This window comes from Podarcis raffonei, chromosome Z, assembly GCF_027172205.1.
Source record: "Podarcis raffonei isolate rPodRaf1 chromosome Z, rPodRaf1.pri, whole genome shotgun sequence".
Lineage (NCBI taxonomy): Eukaryota > Metazoa > Chordata > Lepidosauria > Squamata > Lacertidae > Podarcis > Podarcis raffonei.
The window spans coordinates 37075202-37098548 of NC_070621.1; the positions used below are offsets into that span (position 1 = coordinate 37075202).

At 41.3% G+C, this 23347-nt stretch overlaps 1 protein-coding gene across 3 annotated transcripts in view; it reads right to left on the minus strand.

The window, feature by feature from the left end:
- The window catches only part of PCDH11X (protocadherin 11 X-linked), a 754240-nt gene that overhangs the window by 162491 nt on the left and 568402 nt on the right, over nucleotides 1-23347 (minus strand). For all 3 annotated transcript variants that reach the window (XM_053375009.1, XM_053375010.1, XM_053375007.1), the window contains one exon: nucleotides 15181-15379. In XM_053375009.1, the coding sequence (XP_053230984.1) occupies nucleotides 15181-15379 (199 nt within the window). The remainder of the gene's footprint in view (nucleotides 1-15180; nucleotides 15380-23347) is intronic.

Sequence of the window (23347 nt, forward strand, 5' to 3'; positions counted from 1 at the left end):
CATTTTATTACCAACACATGCCTCTCACCCTTGATTATCTTTTACACCTCCCTGTTTATTTGCAGATTTCTCTCCCTTCCCAGCTCACACTATATTTGCTGCTAAGTGGCATGCATAACCCTAGAAGCATCCATCAATATCTCTCTCTGGGGGAAAAAAATCCATTTACTCTATCTGTCCTTTTCCTGCCTTGACTCATCTCATTTGATTTTCATAAGCACCACTGCTCTTTATCTAAAATCCCCTTGCCCCTGATCCTAAAAGGCATTGTGCTGATTTTCATCCCAGTTGACAAAAAAATTACATTTGCCATGCGTTTCTGGGAGTAAAACTATTGCACCTTTAATATCATTAGAAGCAAATTCAAAGTCATGATTTTAAGCAAGGATATATCAATGAAAAATATGTTCCTTTTCAATTTACATTGCATTTGGATTACTTGATTTTAGATACACTTGTATATGTAAACTGCAGTCATCTACACTGGGCAGGGTGAGGAAGAGGCTGCTCAGTGGTAGAGCACATGATTTTCATGCAGAAGGTCCCAGGTTAAATTCCAGCATCCCCAGTTAAAGCATCCCAGGCAACTCTGATGAAGATCTCTGCCACAGGTGTGTGGAAATTTGCCCCTATTTCAGCTGCTGCTGCTGAAATGCAACTCCCATCATCCCAGACAATTTACCAAGCTTGCTTGGGGCTGATTGGAGTTGTCATTCAGCAACACATGGAAGGCTAAAGTTTCCCACATGGAAGGCTAAAGTTTCCCACCCCTGTTCTGCAAGTAGACAATACTGGGCAGCTTAGAGCTATGGTCTGATGCAGTATTGAGCTCTCACACTTTATACCATGGGTGCCCTTTGTAGGATCACGTGAGGCGCTTCGGACCCCAGGGAACTTACCAGTTGTATGGGCTGGCCTGCCTCTCAGTGTTATTCTTTGTAGGTTCACGACCAGCCTCAGCTAAGTTAAATTACACTGCTGGAAGGTGGAGCCAGTCACATAAATAGGGGGTGGAACTGGCAGCAGCCAGGTAGTCGGCTCAGGAGCTTCACCCACCCAACCCTCCTTTGTTTAATGTTTCTTGTTTGCACGTTAACCTTTTTCTTCCTGTTTAGTGGGGGCTGCTACGGTCTTTTGACTGGTTGCTCTTGAACTGGGAATACATTTTCCTGCATTGGCAGGTTTTGTCTTCCCCATAGCAATTCATCACAACTTTGGCAGTTTAAGGCCTTGGGCGGAATCCTTTAGTCTTTTCTTCCCTAAATGGGGGGGGGGGGTTGAAGTGATGACTCACTCCTCCCCTGCGATGGTGATTCCAGCATCCTCTCTTAAAGGGGTTGTAATATGGGTATCACTGGCCATACACTGAAAGGTTGTCAGTGAACTACCCCGCGTGCGGGGATATGGGGTGGGCTGCCTGCATACACATGCATCTTGCAGGGCACCCCCATATCCCATTTACCTTGAGGAGCCCCAGTTCCCCCAGTTGGGGGGCTGGGAAGGATACACACCCAATGCCTAAGCCAAGGTCTTCCTACATTTGAAAGTTTAATAAAGTTGTGGCCAAATTTTAATTCCATAACATGCTGTCACGAGTCTTTATTCCTTTCAGGTGGTCCCTGGGGGCTGGGACGGTCATTGCCTGGTCACGCAAAAGATAGTTTCATATAGTTATTATACAGTGAAAATTAGGGATTTTGGTACAGTGCATATTTTCCTCAAAAGGTGAGAAAGGCAAGGTTCTTTATCTTCACAAGATTATGGCCTTAGATCACTACTTTTATTCCCCCCCCCCAGGTTACCTTTAAGAGGGAAAAACCCTCCCAAGGTGGCTTAAATAATATAATGCAATATGACTGCTATTAAAGTAACTGCAAATAAATGAATATAAACTACCAATGCATATCGTCTCCCTACAATAAATAAATAGGTATCCACCTAAACAATGTCAGAAATATTAACTTGGGAGAATGCCGGTGAAAACAAATGAGCCTTTAGGGTTCTCCCGAATGCCTGTAAAGATGGGGGCTCAACAGTTCTCATCTATTTCCAGAAAGACTGAGCCACTGGGGAAAAGACCCCCTCCTGCTGCTCAGTAACCTAAATGGGCACTAGTGCTGTGACAATATCTGCCCTTCAGTTTCTGAAAAGTTTTCTCATATGAAAGCAGCTTCCTTTATCTGCTCCATTTGCAGAGCACTAAATTATTTAGAATGTCACTGGAATTTCAGTGGGTACCAGAATTTGAGTTTTCCATATCCTTGTCTAGTGGCCAAGGGTAGTTTGGGCGTGTGTTACTTTCCAGCACAAGTTTCCAACAATCTGCAGCCTCTCCAGCTGCCTCTACTTCCTGATGTGAAAAAAATGTTCCATGCAGCCTAATGATATCTTCCCCTATGCTGGGTTGTGGAATCACTTGTCAATCACCTGACATGTCAGTGACATCAGGCGATGCTGCTCTTTGAAGCTCTTGACTGCCAGGATTTCATAGATCAGGGTGAGGTTGTTTGAAAGTTCAGTGCTTCTCTTTAAACCTTTGGTAGTGAGTGGAGAGTTGAATCATGCTGGCAGCAGGGATATGCTTTGTAAGGAACATGCTGGCAAAGTAGACCTTAGTTGGATCAAAATTTAGCTAAGCATGTCAAAGACCCTGAACCTTACTGATGGGAATTTCACTGAAAGTTTCTCTTCCTTTTGATAATTATGGGATGATATTTGTTTTCCCATTAATTGATGGAGAATGGTTTAAAACTGCAGGATAAGTTTTTGGCCCAGTACATTTGGCACAAAAGAAGGACCTTTATTTCTGATCTTAAGGCATAGGGAAATAGGTGAAGGGTTGAAAAAGGACAGCATCTTATGCTCTAGCTTCTGGCAGTTATAACTGAGGTCTGAGAAATCCTGGAGTGGAGTTTGGCTTAGTGCATATTAACTTCTTTTCTTTCCATTCTTAACCTGAAACTGTTCTTAACCTGAGGTACCACTTTAGCTAATGGCAGGGCCGTCTTACCCATAGGTGCTAGGGGTGCGGGGCACCCGGGTGCTGGGCTCTCGGGGGTGCCAGGCTGAGAGTCCGGGGCTGAGATTTGAAGTCTGGGGATTGAGAAGAGCCGACAGCCGCCGCTGGGTGGAGCAGAGCCTGTTGGACCGCCGCAATTCTTCTGCTGTGGGTGAGTGAGGAGCTGAGGCAGCTGACTGGCTCCGCCCTTCTGTGCACATGGGATTGGCGGGCCATCGAGAGGCCTGCCCAGCACATCCTGCTCACACGAGGCTCCCTGCTTTGCTCAGCCGCCACCAGCTTGGACTCGACTGTTGTTGCGTTGGGCCCTGCTTGCCCCCCCCCCCGCCGGTGCCGAGCCTTGCTCTGCTGCGACTGCTGCCTCTGGCTCCTCTGTAGTTGCTGAGGTGGCAACCTGAGGGGGCACTGGGTGGATCTTTGCATTCCGATGCCGCATATGCTCAAGATAGCCCTGGCTAATGGGGCCTCCTGCTGCCGCTATGCAGCCGCCACACAATTTCTGTTCTCATCCTGGGGCAAAGTTCTTAACCCAAGGTACTAACAGGTTAGCGGATTCTGTAACCCAAAGTGTTTGTAACCTGAGGTACCACTGTATAGCACTAATGTTGCCTTGCCCGCAATACTTTTCAATAGCTATAATTAATTTCTGCCAACAGTTTTAATGGCATGATATATCCTCCTATTTCCAGATCTATTGTCCACCCATGTTCCAAAATCTTGAACAAGTTCCATGCTTGTTATCAGACTGCGAACCCAGTAGAAGACGGCTTTTGAAATGTGGGCAGTCTCAAAATCAGTTCGTGACATAATATGGGAGGATACTGTTCAAGGAAGGAATGAAGGAAAGAGACAAAATGCAGCACAACTTGGATCTCAACCTGTAACACTCACCTGCACCACTCATTAAATGCTCAAGTTGATGGTTTTGCTTTTTAGTATTATTTTTAACAGTAGCAGCTTTTGTACACTGTCCTGGGTGAAATCTACACACATATAAAAAGCGTTTTGAAAATGCTTTTTTTAAAAAAAAAAAAAGCCAAAAAAGCATTTTTTTAAAAAAAATACATTGAATTTTCCATAAGGCTCACCCTCGCCATCTAGTGCCACATTGCATACTGCACTTAAAACACACATAACATGTTTTATTTGCAGCTATATAGCTGAGTCTCTGAACACTTTGGTGGAAAGAAGTTTGAGAGGAAAAAAAATATTTCTCTTTCACTTATATAGATTCTCCTCCATCCACTTACGTGAATAAAAGCATCTACACAGACACATGCGCGCACACATGTGCACACACACACACACACACACACAAAATCTGGATCAGGACGATTAAATTGACCTTCAATTATTCCAATCTAAGTAAACATTCCAGTTCTGGAGCATGGCACAATCAATTATTTCAAAGTACTCTTTCGGAAAAAGTGATCATTGCTTTATGTGTGAATGCTTTCTCTGTACAAACAGATTATTGCAAGGACAAATGAAGGTGCTGACAGGAAGGATAAGGTAGGCAGGGATTCAGAGACAGTCAGATAAATGTAGAACTGGAGGAGGAGGAGGAGGAGGATAGACATTTGAATAAGATGGGCAAAGGAAAGCAAAGATGGACTTGAAAATAAGCAGGTGGTGAGAGCAATATGGCAAAAAATGTACAAAAAGAATTTGGCATTTACAACTTTATTTTCTAAGTGATACATGCTGGCTTGCAGTTTGGCTATTCAAACACAATGCCAAGAATATTTCTGAGAAGACAACTTGCTCCATTAAGTAGTTGACAAATTTTCAAGACTTCTGTTCCACTTCTTACAGCTGTACTGTAGAAGTCATTTACTTTATAGTAATCAGTTTGAGCTTAGCTGATTAAGCTTTTCCAGGGCTTTACCGACAGGGCAATCTGTAAGGAACGTTAACACCAGTTTTTATCCCAGGAGACCAATAAACTTGCAACAGGATTGGTCAAGTACATTTTGGGTTTGTGTGACGCAAACCTCATTCTGTTCCATTTGAACGTGCAATGCTCCATCCTTTATACATCCCCTCAGTATTTTCTAAGTTGTCCCCTTGGCTTGCAAGACCTGGAGCAGAAGCTCTTGGGTGCCTTTGTTGTCTGAAGCAGAATAAAAATAGGTGTGACGATTGAGTAGGGGTATCTGGACCCCTGGACTCCAACTCCCATCTGCCCGGGCTAGCAAGGCCAATGATGGGAAGTGCATTCCCCAAACACCTAGGTGGCTGCCTCTGCAAAAAGTGGATGGTTAAGAGCAACCACTCTATTTTAATTGTGATGTCTTTCCAAGAAAACACACAAGAGATACTTAAGGAATGGATTTGAGGTGCCCAATTGCCTCAGAGACAATGCCTAGCTTTCTTCCTTCCACCACAGCTCAGTTTCTGCCAAGGAAATCCTCCCCACTCCCAGCAGAGTAATGCCACCCACCCCCCAGCATTAGTTAAGCCTGTCTGCTGCTCTGAGCCAAGGAAGAGGGGGTCTGTAAGACTTCTGAAAGGAGAGTCTCAATGGAAGGACCTCCCACTTGGATGTCTTTCCTCCCACTCACTGTCCTCATGAGAGTCAGCAGAGAGGAAATGACAATAATACTATAACTGCATTTCTTTCATGGTGGAACTCAAATTGGTGTACAGGGGCGTTCCTAGGCATTATCCCACACAGTCACTTACCATACTTAGACCCGCCAAGCTTTCACAAGCTACCTGTGGCCTTCACCCCATGCTGTGGGATTCCCCTTTCTCCCTGTAACAGAAATCAGCTCTCTGAAGACTGAGGAACATTAGGTTACATCTACATAATTTCAAGCCTCCCACAGTTCTGAAAGAGCATTTTGCCCCATGGTAATTTGTATTGGACAAGATTAAATTGCATAGCCACTCTGAGATCGTGCTACTAGTCTCACGGGTCCTTGGGAAATAATAGCTGATGCCCTGGGGGTGGTGGAGAAAGAAAATAAGGAAGAAATTGTTATTAGCTTCAGAGGAAGAAGTATTTATCGTGCGGCACTACGGGAAATCTATAACAAGCGGAGGTTGACCCTTATATATCATGCTAAAAGAAAAGAAGCAGACAACTATTTTTTCCCCACTTCCTCCCTATATGAAGCTATTTCTCTGTCATCACCTTTATTATTGTGAAGATCCATTTTTCTCCCTCTTACATCTAGAACTTAAGGGATGTGTGGAATGGGGACAGACTTCTCTTTCAAAGAAGGGAATGTTTTTCATGTCCTTGGGTTTTCAAGAATGTCTGATTGCAAGCAGACATTGAAGGAAAGGCCAGGGCTGGGCCAATACTTTCTGCTGCCAGAGGCAAAGGACAAGATGGGACCTCCCAGATTCCATGAAGAGAATCCAACAGGTCTGGCAACAACCCAGCAAAACCCCCCCCCCCATTTTAAAAGGGCATAGGATGTCAATCAAATCAACCAAAGGCCTGGTTAAAAAGAAATGTTTTTGCCTGGAACCTAAAGGTCTATAACGAAGGCAACAGCTGAACTTCCCTGAGGAGACCATTCTGCAGATAAGGAACCACAGCAGAGAAGGCCCATTCTCCTGTCACCCTCTGGACCTTTCAAGGAGACACATGAAGAAGGGCCTCTGAAGATCTCAGGGTCCTTGTAGGTTCATATGGAAAGAGGCAGTCATTGAAGTATTGTTGTCCTGAGTCATTTAAGGCTTTATAGGTCAAAACCAGCACTTTGAATTGGGCCCGGAAACTAATTGGTAACTGGTGAAGTGGACACAGGATCGGCGTAATATGCTCAAACCGTCTTGCTCCAGTGAGCAACCTGGCCACCGAATTCTGCATTAGCTGAATGAAATAAGCTTTATGGAAAAAGTCACCTATTCACAAAACTATGAGGAATATTTGAGCTGAAATTATTAATACTAGCTTGTAGTGGCCCACTTTTGAACTATGGTTTGCAATACCCTGGGTTGTATTAATGCCACAGGTTCTCACAGTGCATAAATGCAGTGAATTTTGTACCATACTTTAATCATTCAGTTCCCCAGCTCAGGTGTTTCCTCTCACGAGGTTCCATTTTGCGTGTGGTGGGGAAGCAAAACACACTCACTGCTCCTTCCCACTGCATCATGTTCTTGATTGCTCATCCCTACATGGGGGACTTCATGTCTGAAGTGGAGAGCAGCTTTTTACTTAGGTTGCCATATGATATAGAAACCTATGTTAAGGGACTAGGGGCAGATAAGTTTGTCAATTTCTGTTTCTCCTCCTTTCTCATTTTTCCAGTTCTGAGTTCAGTTCCGAACATTACCCCAGTTTTTATGATGATTTTTTTTAAGAGTCACTATGAAAATTTGCCATCATTTTAGTGATAATTTCTCCCAATACAATTTCTTTTTGTATGCAGTTTTGGCTGCTATACACATTTTTTTAAATTGGATTTTGCTGCATCAGGTCAGTAGCCAATCTAGTCCAGTTCTCACAGTGGACTGATTAGAATCACATGAGTGAGAATGCCTGAGTAGATCTGGATCTCTATAGGATCAGGTCACCAGATAGTACAAGGATATAATATTTTCTTCTCCTTGGTAAAGCACATCCAAGCCTCTGCTGTCATCTGATGAATACATCTGATAATTTATGGTGGAGTAAGGGTCAGAGAGCATCAAAAATTGAACTCAAGCAGAATGCAGCTTGCACTTGAATACACAATGCCAACAGCCAAAGGGTGAGCTTTCCATTAATCGCATTGCCAATGACTTCAGCCCTGACCCATCCTGTAAATGTGGAAAGTAAATAAGCTTGTTGTGTGTGTTTCTTCCAAGGTCTCTGAAGAATAAATCTCAATCAAATGTGTTTGATTGAGGAGGTGCATTTATAGGTGGCTAATTTGTATTGTTATTCATCCACTTGCAACGCCCAAGATTTTGAAAGTGGTGTGTGTTGCTAACACTCAAGCCCATTTATTCTTGAAAGGATCTCAGAGTAACTTCCTTTGCATCTCCCATTCACAGTTATTTTGTGTGAAATGACTAATTGGTCAAAATAATCAGTCTGGTGCAAACTATCCAAAAACCGAATATTTTGATATGATGTATAACATAATTAGTTGGCTTCAAGTAGGGATAGGGAGAGATTAGATTGTGTTGACATGTTAATGAAAAACTACATACTTTTTACTTATCGGACCAATATACAAACCAACACAGAGATATCCTTTGAAATTTGCACTTCTCCAAATGTTGCAGGCAAGTCAGTTCTCCACATGCAGAGAGACAAGGAGGGGCAGCTGCCCCCAATCAATAACAATCAATAAAAATACATAACAAACTGAGGTTCTGCCCCTCCTCTAACAAAAGCCTCCCCCCCCCCAAAGAAATCCTGGCTACGCCTATGGTTCTCCAGTTAACCATTTGGCACAAAAAAGCACTTGCTAGGTAAAGTGTGCATACAATGCATAATATTTCGTGGCATGACCCCATGACTAGCAGTTCCCTAATAATACAACCATCTGTCATATTCTTAACCAGGTTAATCTGGTCTTTGATTCAGTCACTTTGGGTGTTTAGGTACAGGAAGGGAACAGTTACCCTACATGTGCCCATTCAACCACTTTGGTTGGAGGAATTGGCAATAGCCACATGATACCCATTCTGCAGCTGGAAGAACTCAATCATTTTGTGTGGCAGCACCTGCACTTTGGAACTCCCTGCCTATTGAGATCAAGCAGGTGCCTTCATTGTATTCTTTCCATCGCTTGCTAAAAAACATTCCTGTCTTGACAAGCTTGGGAAGTTGAGGTAATATGAATCTGTTTTATTATTTTAACTTTTATGTGTTTTAAAGTAGGGTTGTGGACTTTCCTCGATTTCCTTGTTTTATTTTTCTGTAAACTACTTTGAGGTTTAGTTTGGTTTTACAATCAAGCAGTGCATAAATTTTATGAAATAAAATAAAAATAAATAAATTATGTTTCAGCCAGTTGATCCCAGTCTGGGTTATGAGCTGGCAGTGATGCTTAATTTCTGGGCTCTGGGGGTGGAATAGGCCCTGCTTTTGAGGGTAAACTGCTTCATCATCCTGAAGCTATGGGGTCTCAAGGGGTCTCAAGTCCCTATTTTATTATTGCCAAAGGATAAGAAGAAAAAAGAGCTTAAGATAGTCTGAAAATGTGATGGGGGAAGAGTGAGAGGAAATAGAGAAGGTCATAAAAAAGGATTGCCTCATTGCCTCATAAATAATAGAAATATAAATGTCATGTGAACTTTATTTTACAGCATGGGCTGCCTACTAAAAAAAAAAAGAAGCAAAGGAAGACTCTTGTGAGGAGAAGGGCTACCTATTCTGTGTCACTGAAGATAGTCATTCATGCTCAGTGGCATTCCAGTCCTTCTGACATCAGCTTTCTATTGGCCAAGCACACCAGGTTCCATGTGTTTGTCATTTTCAAACAGAATTGACAAGATAAGGGATTGCTACACTCAGATCAGACTGTTCTCTCTGTCTCTGATAAATCCTCAGTCTAATCCATACTGGGTTTAAGATCCTCGAGATAAACTCATCCTCAAAACTGCAAACGTAAACGGAACTCTGTCAACAGCTTCAAGTTCATACATTAAAGAATGACTTCTTTCTCTCTGGGTTGCTATCCATTTTGACTTTTGGGGTTATTGCTAGTATAGGGCCCCATTGCTTGCTTTGAAATCACATGCACACCAGTTTGGACTCCCTTTATACAGCTAATGTCCAGCACTTTTCACATCAGTAACAGCAGTGGGGAAGGGATATATAAAATGAAAGAAATCTGCTTTGTTTCTCCTTTGTATCCTGCTACAGCTGATGAACCTGTCTATCCCAGCCCTTGTCACTTCCAAATACAGTATTTTGACCTGTAATTCCATTCCAGTTCCATGCTAATCTGCATTTTTGAAATCCATTCAAAATATTATTTACACGTGCATTATGAAAATAGGGATATGGTGTAAGTATAGGGGTGCAAGCTGCCAAGAGCTGCATCACAACATCCAGAGAAGCATGAAATCCAGTAAATAGCTGGATCAAATTCCTCAAGCATCCCTGGAAACACAGAGCTTTTGATGTCTTAGCTATTGTGGGATGAGCTCTTCAGCAAAGTGGTGGCTGTCAATGCAACACCGACACTTTCCCTAAAATAGCAGGGAAAACGAAAAAACATACATTGCAGGCTTTGCTCTGCAGTTTTGCACTAAAAACAATGACAAAGAGAAGTCTTGAAAAAGGGTGCATATTGTATTGTTACTATAGGTTAGGAAAAGTAGTGTCTCCTAACAACTCTTGGCACACTTTACAAAGTTCCCAGTATTATTTGGGGGAAGACATGCAGTGAAAGTTGCAACAAAGTGATTTAAATGTATAGTGCAGATATGCCCTTAATAATGAGAACTGAACAAAGTTCTCCTCCATTCCTACTGAAAACTGTGTCATAGAAATTTGAAATGGAGAGGTCTGCCAGTAGTGATGATGGTTAAATGGAACCACCATGTGCAGGGTCAATGTGCCATTGAATGCCAGTTGCTGAATGGATCAGTGTGGAAGGGTTTCTCAAAGGTATCTGGGTGGCCTCTGTAGAAGCAGGACACTGGAGTTTGGACAGATTCAGCACAATGTTTTTTATGTCCTTTGAAAGATAAGCAAAGGAATGCAAACTGAGGGAGCTGGCAGACCTGTGAATGTAAGCCCCATTCCATGCCCAATAAGCACAGGACGCCTTTGCCTGGTGACACCCATAGATTGCAGCAAAATACTGGGCAAGGTTTTGCCCAGTATCTTCCACCTATGAGGGGAAAGCCTATATAAGGCTGCTTTTTTTCTGGATCTCATAGCCTTTTTGCTTTAAGAGCTTCCCTCCCGCCCACCCACCCTCATGTTAGAGCCTTCACTGAACAATTTTGGGTCATTGGTTGACAGGGCTGTAAAGGATTTCCCCCCCTATCAACCTGATTGAAACTTGGTTGGGGGTTTCTTCCGCCTTCCCCTCAGTGTTAGGCGGAAGAACATAGTTTGCATGAGGGTGGAAATGGCACTTGATGGGATCAGCATAATTAAGGGGACTTCCCATAAGGGGCCTGAGGGGAGCATTGACCACAGCAACCCCAAGCATGTCTTCGGTATCTGCCTGGTGTGAATCTGCACCCTGGTCTCCCAGTGAGACCTTGCTTGCTTGGCTTGCACCACAGCAAAGTTCAACACTGGCTGACTCCCATCATGCAGGTTTGGAGTGATCCAAACCCAGCAGATCCATTCCATCAACATAGGGCTTGTGGAATGATGAGCTGATCCTGGGACCCACCGCCATGCCAGCCCTTGCCTTGTCTGCTGCTCTCAATAAATATTTGGCCTGATTTTATCCCATCACCATTGTGCAAGTTATTTTGCTGCTCTCACGGGTCACATAATGCACCTGCCTGGGCAATCCGCAAGCTGAACTGTTGTAGGCCAAATATAAGATGCTGCATCAAACAGTGAAATTTAATTTAGTGCCAGTCTTCATTTGTGAAGTTTTGTGAACATCAAAGAACTGTTTCTTGAATCTTCCCCTATGATATGAAAGTTTGGCACATCTAAAATATTTGCTGCTTTGATTTTCACCTATGGTTGTTATGGCCACTACCACCAAACCAAATTTGATGCTATCAAGATATAATCATACATTATTAAGAGTGTACAAAAGGACTGACTCATTTAAAATGAGAATGTTCAACCTACTCTGGGTTTTTTGATCTTCCCCAGTTTCCTCACCTTTTAATTCAAACATGCAACTAATGACTACCCAAGAAGTGATGTATGGGAATGGTCTCAGCGGGTCATCAAAAAAAGGGTTGACTTTTCTCAAAGCCTTATAGTAAAGTGTTCAGCTATTACATTCTCCCACCTATGTGCAGGCTAATTAGATTAAAGGTAGAAGATCAATCATGCAGTACTGTCTTGCTAAGATTAATTACTCTGCCCCTCTGCAAATTAATTATTAGCATACCACTTTGAAGATGGGAAAAATCAGTAGAGTTATGGAAGAACCCACAAGTGGACATCAACATAGGTGGATATACACACACACACACAAAACACACACACAGTATATATATATTTCTATAACCCAGTGACAGAGTCTACCTCTTGGTTAAAATATACTGTTTTTTGAGCATTAAATGTTGTAGAACTTCAGTGTCATTTTTTCAAAAAAAGTTGAGTACTTTGAGTACATTATTATTATCCTTAAAATCGTAAACATTTCTTTATTTCTCAATCTGAACTTAAAAGGGGCAAGAACATATATCCTTATTGGTGAGCTATGGCTCATTTTTTGTTTTTTTTATGGCTATGTTATGGTTTTGTACACACAGTTTTATTATTCTATATTGAAAAATGCTAATTAAAAATTAGATAGATAGATGATAGATAGATAGATAGATAGATAGATAGATAGATGATAGAGAATTAGCCCTGGCACACCTACTTTTTCAAGTCTGAAACACCATTTTATATTGCATACTTTGTCGTTTTCGTTTTCATATCAAAGTCTTTTTTGACAAGGGATAAGATTTCGTTATCTGGTTGACAGAAATCACAAACTCTACTAAATTGTTAATCCCATTGCTCTGCTCGAATCATTATTTGGACAGAACTATGAAAAGCAGTGATTTTGAAATCACAGTTTAGGGAAGCTAACAAGCCTTAAGAACAAGGAAGCCCAGAAGTCTCTGAACTACTCCACAAAGGGCAAATTTAGGTAAACTGCCAGACCAAATGATTAAAAGCTCAAGGAGATTTCCTTTATAAACACTGTGCAAACTCCCCAAATGCCGTGTGACTGACACAAGCCCCATCTACAACCTGGCCAGAGTAATTTAATCTATGATAACATTCCAAAACTGGCTACAAACCCTATACCTTGGAACTTCATGTCTATTGACACCAAATACACTCCTGCTTGGTAGAAGTTTAAGACTCCTTCCTGGTAGAAGCACATGTAAAACACATTTATTTTTAGTATATTGTTGACTTTAATGATATTTCAAATCATTAAATGCTTGTTTTAAACAGCATTTTATTGATAACTTTTGCGTTTTATTTTCTATAAACTGTTTGAAGGTTTTATTATAATCAAACAGCAAAGAAATTTTGTTCAATAAAATAAATGAAAGAACTTTGTACAGCATGCATACAGAACTAACACTTGTCCAAGTCTCTTTTTTAAAAAAAGTAAAAGTTAAATGTTTGATAACTCACATGAACTCTTTTTTTCTATGTACTGCACTTTTAAAGTTCAGTTAATTCTTTCTCATTCACTCACACCACCACCCTAGAAAGTTAGCTGTGTTATTCTTCTAGTTGCTAGTTAAATTTAACTCACTGGATATAGTCCAATTTTGCCAGCTGCCAGTGCAAATTAGGAGTGGCTACAGTTTGATGATTTGCATGTATACAGTCTCAGGTTCAATTATCCACATTCAAGTTCAGTTCACTCAAGCATTCAGTTGAAAAAAAGTATATCTGCCACAAAACAGCTCTATGATTCTAGTTCTTGTTTCTATGGAAAACATTTCATATATCATACTCATCTGATGAGGGTGTATTGTGAACATCCTGAACATATTTTTGTGTGAGAGTAGAATCACTAAAGAGCTACATCACAGTAAAGAATCCCAGACATGGTTGAAAACTACCAACATCAGAGGACACAACATCAATTGCATACGTCAAAGCACAGCTATTGAAGTCGAAATCACATTAGTTGGGGTATACATCTCCACACTGCAGAACACTAATTATTCTTGGTATTGGATTTCAACTTGAGCTGTCAGATAATTAGTCATCTAAGAAAAATAGGTGAGTCCAACCTCCTTGCAAACTTCTCACATCCGAAGACACATCTATCACCACATCAGCCATGAGGTAGTGATGTGTGCCACTACTTATCAAAGTATATATCATTAGGATCAAACTGACATTGCAGCTGTTTCAAATGGGACAAATACCCCTCCCTAAGTTGGGGGGAAGAATCAGAAAAGGCATCCCAAATGGCAACAACTGCTCCAAACTCGGTTTAAGCTGAAAACACAGCCCTTTTCTGGATTGACCATTAAGTTTTATGTAAATGTGAGGGGGTTACAAGCTGTCTCTGTTACCATCCAACCTGTGTACTCTCTTGAAGTGGTACTCCTGTACTCATGGAGACTTCCTGCATACTTTAGAACTTGTTGTGAAACATGAGCACTGGAGGCTTCCCTCCAATGTGTGGCTGGAACTAACATGTTTGTTGCTGCTGTCTCCTCTCATGAGTTTTTCCTCCCTTAATGATTGATTGATTGATTATTTATCTGCAGATTTATAAAACGTTTTCCAACCAAAAGGTACCAAAGCAGCATGCAATTAAAAAAAATCAAATACAAAAGATAACAGGCCCAAAACCAAAGAAATAAAACCAATTCTATAACTCTATAATTCTATATTATTCCATAATAGTCCATGAACATTAAAAATAAAAATAAAACTACAAACTTACAATTTGCTTTGCTGGATCAATGCCAGCTTGGATATATCTCTCTGAAATTATACAACAACCTAAAAAAAATCACCCCGTAAATAGTAGCATGCCCTTTAAGAAGCAAACAGCAAGTGTGATTTAATTTCATTATTCATTTCTGCCTCAGCTGCATTTTTCATCTTTTTGCAAACTCTTTATAGGCCCTTCAATTGCCCAGTCCTATGAAAAGCCTGTCTTTGTATTTTACCCAAACAATGAAACATACACTGAAATTAAAAAAGAAGCACTCAAAGACAGCTACTGCTCCGTGTTTACTATTCTCTAAAGCACTTATTAGCTTAGACCCCACAGGTCTTCTGGTCGTGATTTCTATCCTGCTTTTCCACATAGGGCCTTCCTCCAAGAGCTGGGTTACTGCATCCTAAATACCACCAGTTTGGTCCGTATAGGTTCATCATCTGAATCTCAAAATGCAGCTCAGAAAATATTACTACAAGGCCCTTCAGCCATGGACAAAATGATGACCTTTGTCCTTTCAGGTGCAACAAAACAAATACTATTTGAATCAGAATAAATTGTCACTATACACTGGATGCTCATTTTGGACCCATGAATTCCCTAGAGTGACAAATGCCCATGATGCAACAGACTTACTGGACTCTGGATCTGAATTGCCATCTCCCTCTGTCCGACTGTTGGGTGATGTCTGCTCATAGTACTCCTCTTGCGGGAAACCAAGTGGCAGAGGATGTGCTGTGCTAGCGGTGCTGCTGGGCTCATGGTCTCCTAGCCCACTGTCACTGCAGCTTTCCTGAGAACCATCCGGCAGGTGAAATGTAACTCGGCGCTGCGACTGCAGAGGAGAAAAGAAAACCATATTGTTCCAGCAGTGTTCCCAGGTTGTTGTTGACTATAACCAACTGATGAAATGTGTTCTGCCCCGGTACCTATCAGGATGAACAGATCTGCCAATTTTGTTTTCTCTCCATTTCTCTTCCCACCCCCCAGTTCTCCACATTTCTACATCAGTTTTTTGGAAGTTATTTATATATATTTAAACAGTCCTCATGGAAATTTATCAGCATTTATCCTAATGTACACACATGTGTGTACACAATTTTTCCTAATATGCATACTTTGCAGAGCAATTTTCCGTAATACAAGACATTTCACATTGTTATTTTTATTATTATATTCACATTACATTTTATTTATACTTTACCCTAGCATATTCATTTTTGTATACATTACAGGGCTAAAGAACTGCATTGTCCATAAGGCAATACGGCCCTCAGGCTGAAAAGAAAGGTTCTACATCCCTGTCAAAGATGATACTATAGAAAACAACTGTATTTTATAAGAAAGAGTAAGATTCACTTTAATATATTCAGTCTGACACTCTCATGTATTGGTTGGGTGTACTATTCAGATACTCTCTCTAACATCTATATTTCATATTTTTCATAGAGAAAGAAAAAGGATATTTGGAAGAGATAGAACAGAATAACGGGAAGTACCAATGCTTCCATCTATCCATCAATCTAACCAACCAACCAACTTTACTCCTTATATTTATGTTCTTTAGGGTGCAGGAAATCGCACATTACTTTGAACGTGACATTCAGAACAATGCAAAGGATGTAAACATCCCCTTTTTTAAAATAAACCAACTGAAGGCTTTTGCGCTCACAAGATAATGCACATCAAATTACAGTCAGATTATTTTTAAACATCTAACATAAAACTGATATTTAAGATCTTAGGGAGTTCTGAAGCTTAGAGATGAGTAAGAATGACAGTACTTAATGTCTGTTTCTCCCAACAACCTACAAATGATTTTTTCCCCTTTTAACTTTTCTTTATTCTACCACATTTCTTCCCGGCTATCAATATTTAATAACAATGAGTGATTTATCTTAAACAAACAAAGCACCCTACTCTCCAATTAAGAATATCTTTTTAATTGATAAGTAGTAGTCTCGTTCGACTGTTACTGTTCCCGTGTTGCTCTAGTCCAGGGGTCAGCAACCTTTTTCAGCCATGGGCCGGTCCACCTTCCCTCAGACCATGTGGTGGACCGGACTATATTTTGAAAAAAATATGAACAAATTCCAATGCCCCACAAATAACCCAGAGATGCATTTTAAATAAAAGCATACATTCTACTCATGGAAAAACACCAGGCAGGCCCCACAAATAACCCAGAGATACATTTTAAATAAAAGGACACATTCTAGTAATGTAAAAACATGCTGATTCCCAGACCGGCCGCAGGCCAGATTGAGAAGGCGATTGGGCCGCATCCGGCCCAAGGGCCTTAGTCTGCCTACCCCTGCTCTAATCCTTATGAAAACTTACCAGCATTTTAGGGCAAATTTCTCTTTATATACACATTTTTGTATGCAATTTTGCCTGATATACTCATTTTTGCAAGCAGTTCCTCCCAATATAAGGCATATATAACATGCATGCCATTTTCACAGCTAGATACATTGTATGCTCACTTTCGCTTAATATGCACAGTTTGGGGCACATCATTTGGTTGGAGAACTGCACCCTAAAATTTAGAGAAATGTAAATGGCAAAGGATGGCTGTGTTTTTGTTTGCATATTGTTTCAGAAAGTGCAAGTTATGCACTCAGTAACATTAAAACTGAATCAAAATTATCCCTTATTCCTAAAACCTGCTCCCCACTCCCATGTAGAGTACAATTGTGCCTGAAAAGAGCTAGCGTTTTCAACCAATTTCTCCATCTGAAAAATTATCTAAATGCCAAAGTGCTACAATGGAAGTATGGTATAGGTAACAAGAAACTCTAAAATTCTGTCACCTTTCCTAAAGGGTGAAATGTTCTATGACATATTTCATACTGTTATAATTTGTTTCCTGCAATAAAGGGAAATTATTTTTGCTCCCAAGGTTGCCGAAAGTGTAAATGCAATTCTTCTAAGGAATGTCAGGTGTCAAATAAGGTCATGCCATCAACCAGGGACATTTCCTGAGCAGTCATATTGAAGCAAAGAATTTTTTGAAGAGCAGAGGTTCTTGAAAAATGTCACTGGACAGGGTTCTGGTAGATCAGGGATGGGGACACTGTGAAATTCCCCATGCTTTTGGTCTACAACTCCAGTCAGTCCCATCTAGCATGGCCAGTGCTAAGGGATGGTTGGAGCTGGACTCTAACACCATCTGGATGGCCACATGCTTCTCATCCCTTTGCTAGATTATGGCTAGGTTATGGGGTGTTGCTTGGGGTGAGGTAGCTGTTAGAAATGAGGGAGAGACCTTCACTGAAAACATCTCCACCCAAATTATTCACTCACAAACGCTCAAACAAATATTGGCCAAATTCTCTATCTACCCAAATTCTAGTTGATGTCCCTGTAGTAAAACCATCACACCATGCCTATATTTATTTTAAAACTCAGAATATGCATTGCCCAACACATATTGTCATGCATTCTGTTCAGTAGGCAATATCCCTGGTGGATTTAGTTTGAAATCTCTCATATTTAATGAAGAGTTATCTTTTGTTCTTTTTAAAATAACGGGTGAGTATATTACACAATCCACCAATTGCTGGATTGATGGGACAATTTACTGGGTTGGTTAGATGTGAAAAGCTTAGTAAGACTTTAGACCTGTATTCTGACAAAAGAAGCACCACCCACTTAAGTAACTGTCCAAAAAGCTAGAGAAGAGCTGTGGCTCAATGGTGACTCATCTGCTTTACCTGCCAAATGTCCCATGTTCAATTTTTGGTATCTCTGGGTAAGACTGGGAGGGACCCTTGTCTGAAGCCCCTCTAAGAGCTACTGCCAGTAAGTGTAGACAGTACTAAACTAGATGGACCAATGGTTTCACTTAGCAGCTTGCTATATTCACCTATGGTTTGACTCAATTAATCATATGCACCATTGGGAGAAATCCAAAGCCCTGGCCTGAAGCTTACTGGTTTTATGGAGTGCCATGGAGTGGAAAGTGAGCACAAGGATGACTCTTTTCTAAACCAGCTCCCAGGTTGATCTAGCAAGGAGGCCCAGATTGCTATCAGGTGATAGCTGCAGGGCTAGTTCAGGGTCAAGCAGAAACTGTGAGCTCAGTTCTGGCCCCTCCCTCCCGAAAAACCCAATTCAAGCGGTGACCTCTGGCTACCATCAATGGCAATTCCACTGCCAGATGTTTGGATGCGCACATTGAAATGTTGCTCACTGGTGAGACTCCCCCACTGGAAATGGAATTCCCCCACCAGGAAAAGCCAGCAGATCTTGGTGGAGGGATAATACTGTTCAAACTGGGGAAGGGATTGCACATGCCAGACCATTATGGGGAAGGGCAGGTAAGAAATTGTATGTATAAATAAATAAATAATGCATGCATGCACACAGCATGTGGTAATCAAATTAAGAAAAATGGGGAGGACTAGCCCACAATCCGTGTTATTTTGCTACTATCTATACACGCTCCCTTTGGAAAACAAACAGGAAAACAGCTGGAGTCTGAGGATATTTTGCAATCTTATAAATTCAAATTGAAATGCCTGAAGGAAGAACTTTCAAAAATAAATGTGACAGAAGCTAACTCCCTGCTATTGGCAAAATTGTATTCGCATGTCTTGCTTGCGATTGCTGTAACGATGTCTGCAGGAATTCAGAAAATCACTGCTCGTCTACTTCTCAGGGAAGGAGTAAAGAACACTTTCCCCCTCCTTTTGTATAATAATAATAATAATAATAATAATAATAATAATTTATTATTTATTATTTGTACCCTGCCCATCTGGCTGGATTTCCCCAGCCACTCTGGGTGGCTTCCAACAAAGATTAAAAATACATTAAAATGTCACACATTAAAAACTTCAGATGTCTTCTAAATGTCAGGTAGTTGTATATGCCTATAAAATGATTGTCAAGGTAATAATGACAAGATATAAAATGTTCCTAATTCTCCCCCCCCCCCACCATGAATGCTTTCAAGTAGGTGGTTATAGGCCAAATCTTAAGCGGTCATAAATTCACCATCTTTTTCTGTATCCCAGAAGAATTCAATCATACCTTATGAATATGTGGCACACGAAGATGAAGGTGTGTGTGTGTGTTCATCTCTAGGGTTATGGAAGAATTAAATTCTCTTTTAGGCATGATAGAACCTGGTAGCCAATTGGGGATGAAGTTCAGTGGGCAACTGAGAGTAGTAAGAAATATTTAGGACTTTTCTACTTTTTGCCTACCCAAGGGGTTGCCCATCCATTTCAGAAGAAAAATGGTTGCCATGCTGCAGTGGGCATGGGTGCAGATAAATGGCCATGCCCACTGAAGCAGGATGACAGAACAGAACAGAAGACAAGCAAGCAAGCAATGTGGCAGTTGGGTAGCACAGGCGAGCTGTTGAGGTGCTTCAGAGGGTGGTTTGGGCAACTGCTCTCTGATGCACACACAGTTAAACATATCTAGAATGATGTTTAAGGAAGTGGGAGATGTTCCAGAGAGCAGTTGAGCATACAGCTTTCTGAAGTGCCCTGCCTTCATCATATTTTGCTAGAATTGTATTAAGGAGGGTGCAAAGCGATTTAGACGGTGAGTTGATGAATGGGGCAAGCAGGGGTGGTAGCTCCAACTGCAAGAAGAGATTCTTTATTACCTGCAGTAATGGCAAGCTCTGCCCATGGCACAGTTCAGGAAGCATTTGTTTTTTTCTGAGCTTTATTTGATAATTATCTGATTTACCTCAAAGTCTTATGCAGGTTTATTTCAAGGAAGCTGTGGAACGGAACCAAATCTAGGGAGAATGACCCTGTACTTTCCAGTCTCCAGATCCCAATCTACCTCATCCAACAGAAGCCTCTTCCCCATCTGATTGCTTTCCTTTCTGCTACTTCCTTGGTTTTTCCATTCAACTTGTTAATGTGAGGGCAGAAGGAAGGCAATCAGATAGCTGGGAAGGGAGATTGGAAGCTTTTGTGTTGGATATATGTGGAACAGAGGGTATGCTGTATGCTATGTTAATGGGAGGACAGCAACAATCATCCACCCACCCACTACAAATGAGAAAGAACTCATGAGATTTTATGATCCAGTTCAGGACTTGTAAAGACAATACACACACAATCAAAATATTTAGTAAAGGCCATGAGTCCTCTTGGCATAGACCTCCCCCGCTCCCAGTACAGCTCTTTCATAACAACATGCTATGAAAAGGAACCAAGCGGTTGCCATCCCTGGAAAACTGGCACAATTAACCTCAAGAATTCCTTGACACAAAATATTTTGATGGCCAGTAGCTTTCCTTCTGGGCTTTTTATCACTTGAAAAAAATGGGGAGTGTAGCAATGATTAATACAACAATTCAGCGATATAGATACAAAATACCATTTACCAGCCTTGCTCTCAGTCCAAATTCAGAACAAAGTGAAGGGCCAACAGAGAAACCTCATCTTAAAGTTGCATCTAAAGATGCCCTATTCACCTGGGGATAGACTGTCAGAGTCACTGAACATCAAGAACTGTCCTCTTCCAGTTTTCTCAGTGTTTCTGGTACTTAGCACATCTGAAAGGCAAGCCGCTAGCAATCACATCACTTCCTACACCTCCTTCCCCTTTTGCTGCCAAATCTCATCTTCTCTGGGAAACTATACACCAGGGGAGGGGGTAGTAACAAGTTAAACCCATGAGACTCTAGAACAGCTTTCCAAATGACAAGTTAAGAGCAGTCATATCTGATCCATCATTCCCAGTGGATTCCTTCTCTCCAGCATCATTAAGCTCTCCATCATCATCATTATATGGATGTGTGGATCTAGTTAGATCAACTTTATGTTCACTACAGTTGCTAATAAGATTGGTAAGGGCAGCATTCCCCCAACTGTTGGATAGAAGTGGAATTACATTTGACCTTAAAACTGAAGGTACCTTTTTATTTATTTTTATTTTACTTTATTTTGGAAATGATACTCCACTCTTCCACTGAAATAGGACACACAAGGTACTTTTAGAGTACATATGCAAAATGAATAATGACCCATCTTCAGAGGATCCTGCCCTCCTGACTGGAACAGTTGTTCTTACTATTCAGTGGGTAGCCTAGAATCAGTGCTCAACATCTTCTGGTATTTCTCTAGCATTGCTAGCATTGCTGGCACTTCTTGTTATCTACTCTGGGCCCAGTCATTTTAATTGGTAATTGTGTATAAACAATATAAGTTTAATATGTGTAAAAATATAATGTAAAAAAATTGTTTGACTGAAGTTAAAACTTACGTTAAGATTTGCATTTGCAAAACAGATAAGTTTGTATTAATTGAGAGGTTTCACTGACTTAAGTTTGCTAGGCTACCTGATTACTCATTGCCAAAAACTCAAGCTACAGATATCACACAGCAGGAAGCTGAAACTTGAGAAGTCAGGGTGTGCTTCCTCAGCAATTGCCCTTAGAATTAGCAGTAGTAGAAGGTAAGCTCCACAAAGATGAACAAGCTCAACATCAAAAACACTAAGATCATGGCCACTGGTCCCATCACCTCCTGGCAAATAGAAGGGGAAGAAATGGAGGCAGTGAGAGATTTAACTTTCTTGGGCTCCATGATCACTGCGGATGGTGACAGCAGCCATGAAATTAAAAGACGCCTGCTTCTTGGGAGAAAAGCAATGACCAACCTAGACAGCATCTTAAAAAGCAGAGACATCACCTTGCCGACAAAGTTAATTTAAAGTTTAGTTAAAGCTTTTTAAAGTTAGTTAAAGCTATGGTTTTCCCTGTAGTGATGTATGGAAGTGAGAGCTAGACCATAAAGAAGGCTGATCACTGAAGAATTGATGCTTTTGAATTATGGTGCTGGAGGAGACCCTTGAGAGTCCCATGGACTGCAAGAAGATCAAACCTCTCCATTCTTAAGGAAATCAGCCCTGAGTGCTCACTGGAAGGACAGATCGTGAAGCTGAGACTCCAATACTTTGGCCACCTCATGAGAAGAGAAGACTCCCGGGAAAAGACCCTGATGTTGGGAAAGATGGAGGGCACAAGGAGAAGGGGACGACAGAGGACGAGATGGTTGGATAGTGTTCTTGAAGCTTGACCAAAATGCGGGAGGCAGTGGAAGACAGGAATGCCTGGCGTGCTCTGGTCCATGGAGTGACAAAGAGTCGGACATGACTAAACGACTAAGCAACAACAAAGATTTACAAAAAGAAAAGCACACACCAATAAATAAATATTAGAAAAGGCCTAGATTAGATGTGGATGCATAAATTATTATTTTTTTAAAATCAAGACTCTTTGCACTCTGCTCTCATTTTCTTCCCACCCAGGGCAGTCCTGCCCTCTGCATCTGCCTCAGAGCTGGCATATCACATGCCTCCTTCTCCACCTCTTCTCCCGCTTTCCAGCAGCTGGTATGAACTGTCCAAGGGAGGAGGCGGTGAAGAGGCACCAGGATGCCCCCTCGCGGCAGCTGCCGCCACTGCTCATGACAAGCGCATGCTCATTCTCTTCCCTGAGCTTGGCAGTGGCGGCACCGGCAGAGGAAATAGGTGCATTCCAGGATCAAATCAGAAGCCGGGACTGCCCCTGGAAAATTGGGTCACTTGGAGGGTATGCATACATAAGGAGAAACTGCTTTGCAAAAATCATATCGATAAGGCAAAACTGCAAAGAAAAATGTCTTAATAGAAATCCACACAAAAATACTGGTGAATTTTCCTGATGATTTAAAAATTGTCAGATTTGCTTATCATAATTTGTAGGCCTCATCACTTGTCAATAACGCCAGTCTCTGATGCAGTCCCTTGTGGGCTGATTTCCCACATTTTGCTTGTTCCCTGAGGG